A 14,734-nucleotide genomic window follows, 5' to 3' on the forward strand; every position below is an offset into this window, starting at 1 on the left:
TTCTCTTACAATTTATCAGACAATCCAAAAAACTATCAATGTTATCCTCAACCTCTATGGTGATCAAACATCAAACTAGTAACATTTTTTTTAAAACTTTTAATATCATCCAATTTTTTGAACTCTTTTTTTTTTTGTATCAAAATCAAGAATAAATCAACAATAACTGAAAAACAAATGGCATAAAATCACTATCAAACTATGGTAATTCTATCATTGAAATAGTCCACAAACTTAAAAAAAAAAAGACACTTTCTTCTCTATCTCAAAAAGAATCTATATTCTCAATAAAACACTATGAAAAGTAGCCGATTGTAGTGACAGATTTATTATTATAGTTAATTATCAAATAACAAATATTGGCATAAAAAATTTGACACTCATTCCATTTGTAATTGCGCCAAAATACTTTATAATTGTTCAGAAGAATAAAATAAGCTTTATAAAATAAGGGCATTTTAGGGTATTCATTGAATTTTTGACCCTATTTTAATGTTTGGTTACCAAAAATGTCCAATCAAAAGAGATAAGTGTAATTTTTAAAACTTCGAGAAAGTTAAATGAAATAGTCAAAAACCTCATAGGAGATTTCTCAAATTATCCCTTTGTAAGAGTTCTAAGTTCTAACCTTAACAATAGATTGTGAGAGAAGTACCTTTATTTTAGTAATCTTTTTAGAATGAAATTTTACTACACATAATTTTTTTCACTAATAGATTTAGATGAATGACACTTCATTTTCATTCAAATTTACAATTCTTTCATTTTACATATAACATACACCTATATCTCTAGTACATATAAAAAAAAGGCTTATTGTAACAATGTAATAAAGATTAATTTATACCTTTATTGTGAGCAATTATTTTTCTTTTTCTTTAATTTTTTTAGTAAGAAATGAGTGAGATTTAAGAACCGGACAGGGAAAAGAGAATCTGAAACTAGGACTTCTAAATCATGAAGTTTCAATTTTAACTATTAGAGCAAAATCTCTTCCATATATGAGCAATTGTTTTTTGTACTTGTTACTAGATTTAATTTTTTTCTACACTGACATTATATATACTAACAAATTTATATGTATATATATATACATATATTAAATATTTAAAACTTCAACTTCAAATTTAAATTGAAATTTGTTGTTATGCATCTAAACTCGCTATGTAAGAACGAAAGGCGAATCCTTCTTACTATCTGATGAACTTTGCAATTACCTTTTTTTGGAAGATACAGAAGTGAACCGTGCATCACCAGTCTATCCAACCTTATAGGGGAAATGGTGAGGGCAGTGGCATCTTTACCTCAAATCGCAAGCATAATGCATCAATGCTAATATACTAAACCAACCGTTTGGCATTCACTATCGAATGACAATAAAAAATTCGTCGATCACAATGGATTTTACCAAAACCTTTGCAGTTGTTTGGTATTGAGATTATAAGGAATGGATTTTTACATTTAAATTTTTTTTCCTTCCCTTTTTAACTTCTTTTTCTTCTCCACAATTTCTTATTCTTCAACCAGCACCACCAATTGCAGCAGCACTGAGACTACTGCCGCTCCGATTGGTTTCGCAGTTGGAGATTTTCCCTAGGAGCTTTTGAATTTGATTCTTGGCAAGTTATATTTACTCCTCGGTTGCATCCAATTTGGAGCTGTAACTATATACAAGTCTTGCCATTCAATTTATCTTAACAAGAAATGCAGAGGTATAGCAACTATTTTCCAGGAACCTCACTTGCTCTTGATTCTCACCGCTGAAAAATGTAATTTGTACAGCAATTGTGAGCATTTTCCCCTCAGTTTGTTACTCTTCAAGCACCACCGTCAACTGGGGTGGCACCACGGCTGCACCAAACAAATCAAGAGGCATGAAAATAGGATGGAACGGGAAAGAATGAAGAAAAGACGAAGAAACTGCTGGATCTCTTGCACTAGTGTTTTCTTGTTTTGATTTTTGTTTTGGCTCTCGCTAATGTAAAATTCAGGAATGGGATGAAAATGTCCAAATTGTTTGAGCAATACCAACTTTTGGATTGTCCGTAGTAATAGATACGTACCCACAGGTACCTACCAACACCATGTATCGGCTGCCAAAGCTCAAAGCCCATGGTAGAGCTGGGATGCCAGTAGAAGTTGAATTAATTCGTAAGCTGGAATCAATTTCTCATAAAAAGTGATCGTGATGTACTTGAATCTTGTTTTCGATGTAAGAACTGTGTTGATGACCAAACGACTATAATTCCGAGACATTCGCAGAAAAGTTAAAATCGATGATGGAGAGGAATATTAACATAAGTTGAATGAATTGATAAGGACGGATCATTTTTCAAAAGCGAGAACTATGTTGATAGGCATGCGATTATGATTCCGAAAATATCCTGATATGTAGTGGTGACGAGAATCGATTTTACGTAACTTTTTATCTATTAAAAAACAAAAATTGTGGAGAGGTGATTCCCCCAACCAAACACACATCTGGCAATATTTTTTTTTTCTTGTTTTGGAAAACCTATTAGTAATACTAAACAAGATATGTCGTGGTCGTGGCACGAAGAAGCATGATCAAAACGGTTGAACCCCGGATGCTGAGAAAACACAGAAAAGAGGCAAACAGAGCCAGGTGTCGCGTGCAAGCAAGCCTCATCCACTCCACAATCGTTTGCTTTGCTGACACGTAAGCACTAATTCCGTTACGGTTTCATCTCCCCACGCGTCATTTTCCGTCACGCTACTAAATCCTTGTCACCGACCTACCTCAATCTATCCGTCACTCTCCTTGCTTTCCCCACCTCACCCTCTCTTCACCGTCCGATGAAAATCCGACGATCCAGATTCGTCAACCCATCTTAATCCTACAAGTCACGTCGCACAAAATCCCGCTCTCAAATGTTCTTTGCTTCCTCTGTTTGAACGTCCCGCTCCCACACACGAGCATCCCGTGAAAGCGACTTGCTCACGAGAATCAACGGCTCAGATTAAGAATCTCTTGATCAAGATCCAACGGCTGCAGATCTTTCATGAATGGTTGTTCGGAAAGTTAGTTCAGCAATATAAATTCACGCATTCCATATTTTTTTTTTTGGCAAAGCAATTCATCGGTTTCCGCTCTGAAATTTGGATAACTTTCTTCCTCGTTAAATTCCGGTAAGGTTTTACATTTTTTTAATCAATTGATTTTGTTCATGTTGTTACTTTCTTCCTCGTTATACTATATTGTGGTTTGAGGTTTATCGGATAATTATCTGGATTCTTTTTCTTTTTCTTTTTATTTGGTTTGACGTTTGTGTATGTTATTAATATTTATGTTTGTTTGATTCTGTGGATGATATATATATTTGACTAGGCTTTTGGGTTTTGCAATTTGTTGAGTGTTGGTGAATTTTTCGCTCTTATTATTTTTGTGAGGAATATGAAGGGTTTATAATGGTTTTATCACTGACCTTTTTTTGCGATGTTTAAAATATTTTTTATTTTATTATTTCTTCGAATATCTTTTGGTTGGATGCGGCCAGCTTATTTAGCTAGACTGAAACAGAAATTGTTGAAGTTTGAGAAATTGAAAGCTGATACTCGTGCCAAAAATGTATTATAGCTATGTCTTGATATTATGGTTTGATTTATTTATTTCTTTTGCATTTTTTCAGTTTTCAAAAATTTTTATCTGAATGATAACAAAGTTTTTTTTTTTATGAATTTTTTGTTGCATTTGTTTTTCAGTTTTCAAATATTTTTATCTGAATGATAACAAAAAATTTTTATTTTTATTTTTTGCTTAAAATTTTCTTTCATGCAGCATGAGTTCTGTAAAAAGGAGGAGGTGAATTTTAACGAAGAAAATTGTTTTTTTTTTGAGGAAAACGATGGGAAATTAGTAACTTTTAAGATTGAAATGGACCTAATTGTGGTTTGATAGTATTTCTTTTCGTTGGAGAAATAATAAACTTGGTAGTACTAAATTCTTCTTTAAACACACTGTAGAATATTATGAATGAGAGATGGTAATTTTGTGCACTTCTTGTAGGTCAAAATGGGGATCCGAATGAATGCTGTTACAGTTACTCTGTTCATTTCGTTGTTGCTGCTTCCTCTGGCGTTTTCCTCTTCAAATGATGGACTTGTTAGAATTGGATTGAAAAAAATTAAGTTTGATCAAAACAACCGCCTTGCTTCACGGCTTGAATCTAAGGATGGGGAGACTTTGAGGTCTTCAATTAGGAAATACCACTTTCGTGGTAAACTAGGGGACCCTGCTGACACCGACATTGTTGCACTAAAGAACTATATGGATGCTCAGTACTTTGGCGAGATTGGTATTGGGACACCCCCTCAGAAATTTACTGTAATCTTTGATACTGGCAGCTCTAATTTGTGGGTACCTTCATCAAAATGCTACTTCTCGGTGAGTTTGAAAAGTCCTGAAGGAGTGAAACAAGGCATATCAAGCAATTCTTATGCTGGTCTCCTTGAGGAGTCTATGGAAACTTTGATACTTGTGTATTTTGGTGCAGGTTCCATGTTTTTTCCATTCCAAATATAAGTCCAGCCAATCTAGCACTTACAAGAAGAATGGTTTGTTTTATTCCTTTAACCATTCTTTATGTTTGTATTATGAAGATATTGTGACATTTTAATTTTGGAAAAAATGCAAATTCACTTCTTGACGGAGAACTTCGTAGAAAGTCATTTGCTCCAAAAGCACAATCCTGCATTCTTATCTTTTATTGAGCTGAAGTATATAATTTGCAGTTTAAGGCTTTGTTTAGGTTGAGAACATGCTAAATTATTAAATACATCAAATCCATGTCATGTGAATTACATGAGCTTGAATTGGATGAGTAGACTCTTTTTCATCCCACTTGGGCTCCAGGAAACCCATAAATGCAATTGGGAGAAAACCATTCTTTGAATAGCTTTAATCTGTCAAACTGGCATCTGGATCTAGGGTTCGTTTTTTAGGAGTTTAGTCTATACTGGTTTTTTGGCTTGTAATAGCTATATATGTGCTTATGCATTCTGAGTTGTGTTCTGGTTACTGAATATTAAGCCTGCCCTTGTTATTCTTAATACTTTTTCTCTCATTGTCTTTCCAGTGACTTTACATGGGTTAACTTTAGGGAGTTAAAAACCTTTGTGGTAGAACATGTAGCACCATTTAATAAGCAATTAAGGCTCAAATTTAAAGGAGAAAAATGGAAGACATCAGTGGAATGCTGGAGGAACACCAAAGCTTCAGTACAATATGCATGCTATCAGATTATTGATATTTACTGTTTTTGTTTTGTTATAGGGAAGTCTGCCGAGATTCACTATGGCACTGGAGCTATATCTGGATTCTTTAGTCAGGATAATGTCAAAGTTGGTGACCTAGTTGTGAAGGATCAGGTTGTTATGGTTTTTCTTGCTTGTGTTTGTCCTGCATTTTGGTTTAAGTTTTTATGACTAATTAGTTTGTTGACCCTATCAGGAGTTTATTGAAGCAACAAGGGAGCCTAGTGTTACTTTTCTAGTTGCCAAGTTTGATGGTATAATGGGACTTGGATTCCGTGAAATATCAGTTGGAAATGCTGTTCCAGTGTGGTAAGTTTTCATTATGTTCGAACAAAAACTATATACATCTTTTCTGGTAATGAGGTTGCTTTACTTTTTTTTCAATCAACAATATTGAGGATTGTTTTGAGCTTGATATCTTGAATCTTACTGATGTTATTACATGACAGGTATAACATGGTTAAGCAAGGTCTTGTCAAGGAGCCGGTGTTTTCCTTCTGGCTAAACCGGAAGACAGAGGAAGAAGAAGGGGGTGAGATTGTATTTGGTGGGGTTGACCCAAATCACTTCAAGGGAAAACACACTTATGTTCCAGTGACACAGAAAGGTTATTGGCAGGTTAGTTATCTGGATGGTATATTCTAGCTTGAAGTTGGTATACAACTTCTCATACTGATCCCATCTTTGTGGTGTGCTTTGCAGTTTGATATGGGGGATGTTCTAATAGAGGGTAAACCAACAGGTACGTATTCAGTGGCTTGTTGTATTACAGGTTGAGAAACCATTTGATGAGTCAACGGAAGAGCCATGATTGAAATTCTTATTTGTGTTTTTAAGTTTAGAACTGTTCTTAACTTTGCCATGATATTATTTGATATGAGTGTGATTAGGTTACTGCGGAGGTGGATGTTCTGCAATTGCAGACTCTGGAACTTCTCTGTTAGCTGGCCCAACGGTAGGTGGCAAAAGACTCTGAACTTGGTGCACTATGATTATTGCTGCTTTTGTTAATTTTATGGGTTTGCCGTGGTCATAATCCTGTAGCCTCAAGAAAGTTGTCTTCGGCCAACTTGATACTGGTTTAATTTATCTTTGTTTTTTAGTATGCATTTGTTTGTGATACGTAGTACATAAGCTGTGAAGCTTTTGTGTAATATGAAGAGGTTTGTTAAGCTATTGTGCATTGCTAACTTTTGATCAATTTTGCCTTCTGCCATACGAACTCGCCGATTTATCTGCAGACTATTATCACGATGATAAATCATGCAATTGGAGCTTCTGGTATAGTTAGCCAAGAGTGCAAGGCTGTTGTGCAACAATATGGGCAGACAATTGTGGACTTGCTTTTGGGAGAGGTACTTTGTAAACCTATAACAGATTTGCATTTCGATTCTTGGTTTTTCATTTCTCCCACTCTTTACTTTTCCTTTATTTGAACCTTCCTTTTGGTTTCATTGAGCAGTGTAAGATGCAAAATCATACAATGTTTTATCATGCTCCTGCAGGCTCAACCTAAGACGATATGCTCTCAGATTGGATTGTGCACTTTTGATGGAACTCAGGGTGTTAGGTATGCGTTGAAGTGCTGTGACTACATGGACTAGTCTTTTCAATTTGGAATCAATCTAGTTTTTTAGCCCATCTAATTAATTGATTTGAGGATCACTACAATTTTCCTGATTTTGTCCATATTTTCAATAGCATGGGTATTGAGAGTGTAGTGGATGAGCGTGCTGGAAGATCATCTGGACTGCGTGATGCTATGTGCTCAGCTTGTGAAATGGCAGTTGTTTGGATGCAGAACCAGCTCAGTCAGAATCAAACTCAAGAGCGAATCTTGAACTATGCCAACGAGGTGAATTTCACTTTGTTGTTTGTTTCCTAAGTTCATGCTGGTTTTACTTGCCTGACTTAAACTGCAATCACCTTAAAAATATCAGCTTTGTGACCGGTTGCCTAGCCCCATGGGAGAGTCATCTGTTGAGTGTGGAAGCATTTCTTCCATGCCTAAAGTTTCCTTCACTATTGGTGGCAAAGTTTTTGATCTTGCTCCAGAAGAGGTACAGGCTTATCTTCTTACATGAATGATTGTTACATCCTTCTTGGACCAAGCCACAGTGTATCTTAAAAAACTTGGAAAGTATAGAGTTTGTGCTATTTAGACGTCCTAATTAATATTTTGATATTATGTATCATTAAGAATTGCATTTCATAAACACATGCCCATAGATTGTAAGCCCACCCAGGCAGAAGCTGTCCCCATGTAGTAAGCAGTTAAACTTAACGTAATATAAAGTTTTTTTTTTTTTTTTGGTCGTTGTTGTTGCTATTTTGTTTTTGGGGGGTAATTTATTCTGTCTTAGTTGTGCTAAGTGGGCTAATTTCTTGTCTGAACAGTATATTCTCAAGGTGGGTGAAGGTGCCGCTGCACAGTGCATTAGTGGTTTCACTGGTCTAGATATGCCTCCTCCTCGTGGACCTCTTTGGTATTTACTTTCCTGAATCTCATTGCTTTCTGTAGACAGTTCTGTTGCCGATGTGGGATTGGCATGCCTAACTTTCTGGTTGTGCTACTGTAGGATTCTGGGCGATGTCTTCATGGGTCGCTACCACACTGTTTTTGATTATGGCAAGATGAGGGTTGGATTTGCTGAAGCAGCTTAGAATGTGATCTACCAGCATAGTCTTCCATGGTCTTCTGGTTTGCTTGTTGCCTTTCTTAAATATATCTATCTGTATGACTCGTTTTGAGTACACCAAGGAACATGGTGTATAAACTGGAAGTCGAAAGGCTTTAGACTTGGTGGAGAATGCTTGTATATATTTTGTGCTGTGTTCTTATTGCACCTTCGTTGTGTTGTTATCTTCGTTGTTTCTCCATGTTCTCATGTGCTTGTTTGATGTGTGCTGCTACGTGCGCAATGGTTGGACATCCCATTTGGTTGTCATCTTGTTCCAAACCAGTCAGAGTCAGTGATCACGATGGTCGAAATACTGGCTGCCGCGGAAGGATTAAAAAAAGGAAGGACGTAAGGAGTATCATCTTGAATTTTGTATTACTGCCACAAAAGGATAAAAAAAAAAAAAAAGATTTAACGCCTGTAATTTTTTTGTCTGCTCAATTGTGTAAATTTACATGTCTACAACTGCCCCTTCAATTGTGCATGATAATTTGGGTATAACTATTTATAAAGTGAATCGTGTAACATGATTGGTTTGGCATCAGATCCCAATTAACTGATGGTAGCACTTTTTGGGACCGGTATCCCGTGATTATGTATAACTAATCTTATGCAGCCAGAGCAAGTAACCATAATCTCAAGACTCAGCCCTGGCCCACGGAACTATGGTGGTTCGTGGTTTATTAGTGTGCCAGTAGGCCCAGTACTAGCATTGCAAACGGCATACTAGGAAACCAATACCCAACCTGTAGTATCCACATCGGAAGAATGCAAATGAAAGGAATGGTTTAAGAACTTGGACTCTTGGAATTATTTTGTAATTTGAATTAACTATTTTGGACAAGTGAATTTCGTATAAAAATTACTTGGATCCATCCTTGGACTTGAGTTGTGACACAACCAGTTGCACAACTGGTGGGCTGCATATCATCAGCCCATATTAAAAACTAAGAAAGTCAAATACCTAACTAGTACATGTTACACGACTGATGCATTGTCATATAAGAACAGGGAAGGGAAGGGAAGGGAATTGTTGTAAGTAGTGCTGATAATTGAGCCTAGTATTTGACTGTCGAATTCGACTTCTTGGGCAGCAGCTGAAATGGGATGGAAAGAAAGTGCAGCTTGCTTATTTACAGTTGGTGCAATACACTACTTAGTAGTGTTCATCACACTTTATTAGAGGCTTCCGGGCGCTGATCGTTTTGCAGCAATACTACGACCTGTTTTTTTTTTTTTCTGTTCGTTGCTGCAACAAGCGCTGCTAGCCTAGCTTGGAGCTCCATTTCGGGGACATTCAACATATCATGCAAAATGCTATTTTTTCTGTCAATGTTCCTACTTGTTTCATTAGTAAGTCAGTCCGGCTCATATCTTGATACGCTAGAGAAAAAACCTCGGAAATAATTTAATGCAAATGGTGATAGACAAGAAGAAATGAAGAAACTTAAAAGCTTAAGGCTGTAAAGATTATTTTATTTTTAACCCAATGGTTTTTGTTCGAATTGCTTTTCAAAAATTCGCTAGAGTTTGCATTCCAACATCTGCTATAAATATAATGTCTAATCCTTATTCTTCTTTATATTCAGGCTTCTCGACCTGCACTATTCAAGAAATCAATGAAAAGGTACAATGTTGCTTGGTGGGTTTACTCATTTCCTGTAACCTTCCTAGCACTAGCCTCAGAAGAGTATGCAGGACAGATTGAAGGCGTGACGGCTTCTGGTTTGATGCTTTTCTTGTCAGCCACCTCAGTTCTTATTTTTCTAGGCTTGATGATCATTACTGCATTCCAAACTGGACCGCTGCCGTGGGAAAATGACCCTTACCTAAGGTTTACCAGCGGTCAAGTTTGAAATTTTAAGTGCTGGACGTTTTCAATTCAAATCTTATTTTGGGTGACTTTCTTCTGACCATATGGTAGCGTTCACCCTACCATAGATAATTAGATATGTTAGTTTGTTGAATTGAGTTGTAAATTATGCGTGTTGTTCCCAATTTCCCATTTTGTTCCTTTTAACCTTGTATCGAAATAAACAAAAGAAAGAGAAAGGTTTATAATTTGATTCTTGAACAATTTCCATACTTTCCACAAGAATCGCATTTCACCAGAGATAATATAACCCCGTTTACTGGTCACAACCACAACTTTTTCTTGGCAAGCGCAACCGCAATCAATATGCACATATAATCAGGAAGACAAAAAATCGTGATTTCCAGGGGAATCAGCAATGTCAGTTGTTGCCTAGCTTAAGAGACATTATATAAAATTGGATTACATTAAGACATCTGGTCAAGGGAATAACATGGTAGATACACCAGTTATCTCCCTTCATTGTTTTCCATTCAGATATCAAATAGAATCAATCCAGAATTTCCAATCAGAAAATCCAAAGAGAAGAAGATTATCAATACCAACAGAATTCTCAATTCCTGGTCGTATTGTCACGCCTAATCCAATTTGTGAAATAGGACCCATGACAAAGTCTTGAATCCTAGCTTTCTTGCCATAGTGATCAAATTTTCTCAAGTCTAACTAAGAGCAATACAAAACAATGAATCAGTCTTTCAGAAAGAAAGAACGCAACCAGTACTGACTCATTTGTCTAGAAAAATTAGCTAGTGTGACAACACCAAAGATCCAACTCATTCAATGTCTTCCCCTTTCAACCTGTCTCCCGGCTTTTTCAAGTGTCAGGGAACCTATAGCAAAAAGCTGTAAGAAATGTAGAAACTATTAGATACTCAAGGAATAGCTTTAGTCATTGTTTGTTACATAATCTTCTTGCTATCTGAGTGTGAGATTCTCCTATCCAAGGATTGCAACTGACTTCGAAGGCTTTGATTTTCCTCAAGCAACCGGTCATATTCAAGGAGAAAACCTTCTGATTGCTTTTTCAAAGCCAATTTATTGGCTTCAGCACTACTTGCTTCTTTAGTCTTTTCATCAAGCTCTGCTTCCAAGTTCTTAACCTTTGCCCGCAATGCAGCTGATTCTTCTTCCAATGCTTTAAAGTCACCATTCTTCCCATCATCAGAAATCCGGTTTTGTTTCTTTCCAGCTTCCATACTTTTCCTTCGTATCCGCAGTTCTCTGATATAATGGTGTAGCCTGTCAATCATGAATGCAAGGAAAAGGGAAAACCCTGCAGCAAAAACATGGATAATTTAAGTACACATCAAGACCAGAAAAAAAAAGCCAGTTGAAAATTGGAACGCTGCCTGAAAATTACAGGAGGTGCAGCAAATATAAAGCGAATTGCAATCCTCACATTTATTCTGATTCTACCTTAAAAAAAATTACGTTGGCTAGTATGTCTGTGTTTATTGGGGTTTTAACAAGTTCAGGAAAGAAAAAGTCAACTTTCAAATTTACAATCATGCAGCTTCAAAAAGCAACAAAAGTTTGTGAACTGGAGAATTGTAATTCACACATAAAAGAACCAAGGATTACTAGTCCTTCCAACTTGTAGAAAACACATAGGAGTTCTGAGGAAATCTTATCAAGTACAATGCATCTCAATCTACCATGGAAATTGAAAAGTCAAAGATAAGCCTCAGAAGTTGGATTTATGAATCATAAATGACCTCGATTTATGCAAATATCATCATAGCTTTGTGCGTAGATCTGATAGCTTACCTCATAATGTTTAACAACTCGTGACTCGTGTTTTTCCTACAACAGCATGACTTGAATTATATAGCAACTTAATGCATGTAATTATACAATTAAAAAAACTTCAGAAGCAGACGTGTTTTATAAACTTACAATGGATTTAGTAAAGAGGAAAGTTCTGCATCCTGGCTAGGCCTCCCAAGAAAAGCATACTAAATTTACCTTCTTTTCTTTTTCCCTGCATGATTAGTGTTTGTTTAAGTCAGAGGCCATCCTAAAAGGCCTGACATGTAATTCCCCTGCTCTTCTTCCAACCTTTTCTTAAGCTTCACATCTTAATCCCACCACTATAACCAAATACTAAGTAATCATCGCAGAGCACTAGCACACACTAAATCACTTGATTAAGACACTCAGCACAAATATATCATATGAGGCCGAAAAGAATTAAAAAGATAAAGAAAAAAATAGAAAGACCGCAGCCAACAGCAGATTTGATTTATCCAACTTCAACACCATCAGACACCAGATGATCAAGTATAATCCTTACTCTTAAAAATTTGAGGTCATAAAAACTAATACGAACAAGATCACATTTTTATAGTGATAAAAGGGGAAAAATCACATTATCAGAAATCAGAAAGCATTGCATAACAAAAACATGAGACCATTATATAAAGATAGTAACATGTTCACAAGTTCCCTGGCGAAATCTACAACCCAACATTACCACCTTCTTACTTGAGTAACACTTCATTATTTTTTCCTCAGAGTCAAATTCACAATCGCTTTCCCTTCGTTACCAAAATTCTACAGCATACACCCTACACAGATATGCATATTGCAAGGTTGTAAGGTAAATTTACCCATAAGAGAGGCTTCAAGTAGGTAGTTCGCAAAAAGAATCTGATCCGTCGGATTTATATCGGCATCTTGAGACCAACGGTTGTGGATCGCCACCGCATTGTAGCCGCTGGACATCATAACCACAAAAAGGGTCCCGGCAACAGCCTTGACTACGGTTGGACCGCGACCCCTTTTGACCCGATCGATGCCCATTATCACCAACTTCCTCAAGGGGGTTTTAAAGACGAAGATCACGATCAAGGCCATCTCTGCGAATATCAAACTAAACAGTAATCGAATCATCTTTTTCCCCTTCTCCTTGTTCTTTCTTCTCTTTCTTTTTTCAACTTTTTTCTCGACTTTAGATCATATGAATGAAGGGATTTGTTAAGTGATTTGGATTCAAGGATTTCTTAAGGATTGAATCAGAAGAATTATTCAAAAAGAGGAAGAGAGATGGACATCAGCAGGGGAGGAAGAAGATGGAAGCTCTATTGGCTTTTGGTGTTTGGTCATCATAGTGATGTGTAAGGATGGCAATGGGGCGGAGTTGGAGCGGGGTGCCCGTCCCCTGTCTCTCGCACTCCACTCCCCTGCTCCGCCCCGCCCCGCCCCTCTTTCCTCGTGGGAGTTAGTAAAAATTTATTATATAATTTTATTAAAATTAAATTTTAGTAAATAATTAAGTACTAAAATATCAACACATCATTAAATTATTATTCATTATAATTTCACAATAGAAACTTACAAAAACAATCAAACAAAAATTATTTGAATACAATCCAACATGATGAAATAAATATAATTAAAGTAGTCAAGTTTTCACTTTTGGCACAAATACAATCACTTTTGGCACAAGTACAATAATGATTTAGTGATTATATTTGTATCAAAAGTAAAAACTTGACTACTTTAGTTGTATTTGTTTCGTCATGTTAGATTATATTCAAATAACTTTTGTTTGATTGTTTTTATGAGTTTCAATTGTGAAATTACAACGGATAATAACTTTGCAATGTGTTAATATTTAAATACTTGATTATTTATTAAAATTTGATTATAATAAAATTATATAACAAATTTTTATTAGCCCCGCGGGGGAAGCACGGCGGAGCGGGGGTGAGGGAAATTAATGGGCAGTGGGGTGGGATCCCCCGCCTCAAATCCGCTACGCTGCCATCCCTACTCTACACATAATTTCTTTAGTAGTATTATTTTTGCGTCTAGTTTTTTCTTTTTTCTTTTTCCTTTAGCTGTTTTATTTTTTTTCCTTTTCCTTATTCCTTCTCTCAAAAATTTCAATTCTAGGGTAAGAAAAGACTTGCTCGAATGAAAGAAAAAAATGTACATGGCTATTCTTGGCCAATAGTTTGCGCACAACCTGGGATAAAGTGTGAGAAATTATTGAACAAGTTACTAGGCATGGAAAGGCATTACTCGTGTGAAGGATGTGCAAAAGTGCTCTCTTTCCTTCGATATGTGGCTTCTTTACTAGCTAGTTTAAGGGTTAAGTTAAAACCCTTGTCGATTTTGCTCCAATTAATAATTTTGAGGCAATTTTTTTTCCATATGAAATATAAGGGGAAACTTTGATGTTCGGTTTCATTTTAGGTGCAAATTTGTATTTCAGATGACAGTAGTATGTATAGCCCTTTCAAGAGAAGATATTCTTACCATTGCTGTATTTGACTACACATAGATCATTTCTCTTTACGCCTTGATACACGCATGGTGGAATTTGCAGATAAAGAGTGTTCACACAGCTGTTCACTTTTGGCAACGTAGAATTGGAAATTTCTTGCATTCAGAGAATTCATTTTACTTTCACATGCAACTGCATATGGTTGTCATCATCAGTTATCGTGAGTGTATTCATTAACAATATAAAAATGGCATTGTCCTCGAATTAAAGAATGCAGGTTCCGGAAGTCTTCTTTCTTTAACATGATAGGATATATTTGGGAGTTTCTTAATGCTATAAGCCAACATCAACGTCAACATCACCAGTTCACACCCTCAATTTTGAAATTTTGTTCAAATTTGATTTATTTAGTTATTGAATATTCAAGTTTGAACGAATTTTTTTTTTTTTATCGAATTTGAAAGTTATCGAATAGAAAACATTGTTTAAACTTGATTTGACTAATTAGCGAATCAAGTTTGAACGAGCTCTTATCAAGTCGAACTTCATTCGAATATCGAGTAATTTGGTTCATCTTTCGACCCTAATTACATTGCATATTTCGTACGCTTTATGATAATGACAGCACATAAAGGTTAGACTTTAGAATTACCTACCCAACAGCTAAAGTAGTCA

General features: G+C 36.0%; 2 protein-coding genes across 2 annotated transcripts; one reads left to right on the top strand and one right to left on the bottom strand.

The window, feature by feature from the left end:
- Positions 1 to 3,046: 3,046 nt before the first annotated feature.
- LOC113782810 (aspartic proteinase-like) lies at positions 3,047 to 8,141 on the top strand. The gene is made up of 14 exons (XM_027328735.1): positions 3,047 to 3,150; positions 4,028 to 4,405; positions 4,515 to 4,575; positions 5,294 to 5,388; positions 5,471 to 5,583; positions 5,724 to 5,892; positions 5,977 to 6,016; positions 6,165 to 6,229; positions 6,516 to 6,629; positions 6,780 to 6,844; positions 6,976 to 7,129; positions 7,215 to 7,334; positions 7,672 to 7,760; positions 7,854 to 8,141. The coding sequence occupies exons 2-14, from the start codon at positions 4,034 to 4,036 to the stop codon at positions 7,936 to 7,938; spliced, it is 1,542 nt and encodes a 513-aa protein (XP_027184536.1). The 5' UTR covers positions 3,047 to 3,150; positions 4,028 to 4,033; the 3' UTR covers positions 7,939 to 8,141.
- A 2,089-nt stretch (positions 8,142 to 10,230) lies between these two features.
- Positions 10,231 to 13,017, bottom strand: LOC113783079 (B-cell receptor-associated protein 31). Its single transcript, XM_027329109.1, has 2 exons — positions 12,438 to 13,017; positions 10,231 to 11,101 (listed from the first exon to the last, which is right to left on the bottom strand). The coding sequence occupies exons 1-2, from the start codon at positions 12,718 to 12,720 to the stop codon at positions 10,728 to 10,730; spliced, it is 657 nt and encodes a 218-aa protein (XP_027184910.1). The 5' UTR covers positions 12,721 to 13,017; the 3' UTR covers positions 10,231 to 10,727.
- Positions 13,018 to 14,734: the final 1,717 nt, after the last annotated feature.

Source organism: Coffea eugenioides, chromosome 9 (assembly GCF_003713205.1).
Source record: "Coffea eugenioides isolate CCC68of chromosome 9, Ceug_1.0, whole genome shotgun sequence".
Classification (NCBI taxonomy): domain Eukaryota; kingdom Viridiplantae; phylum Streptophyta; class Magnoliopsida; order Gentianales; family Rubiaceae; genus Coffea; species Coffea eugenioides.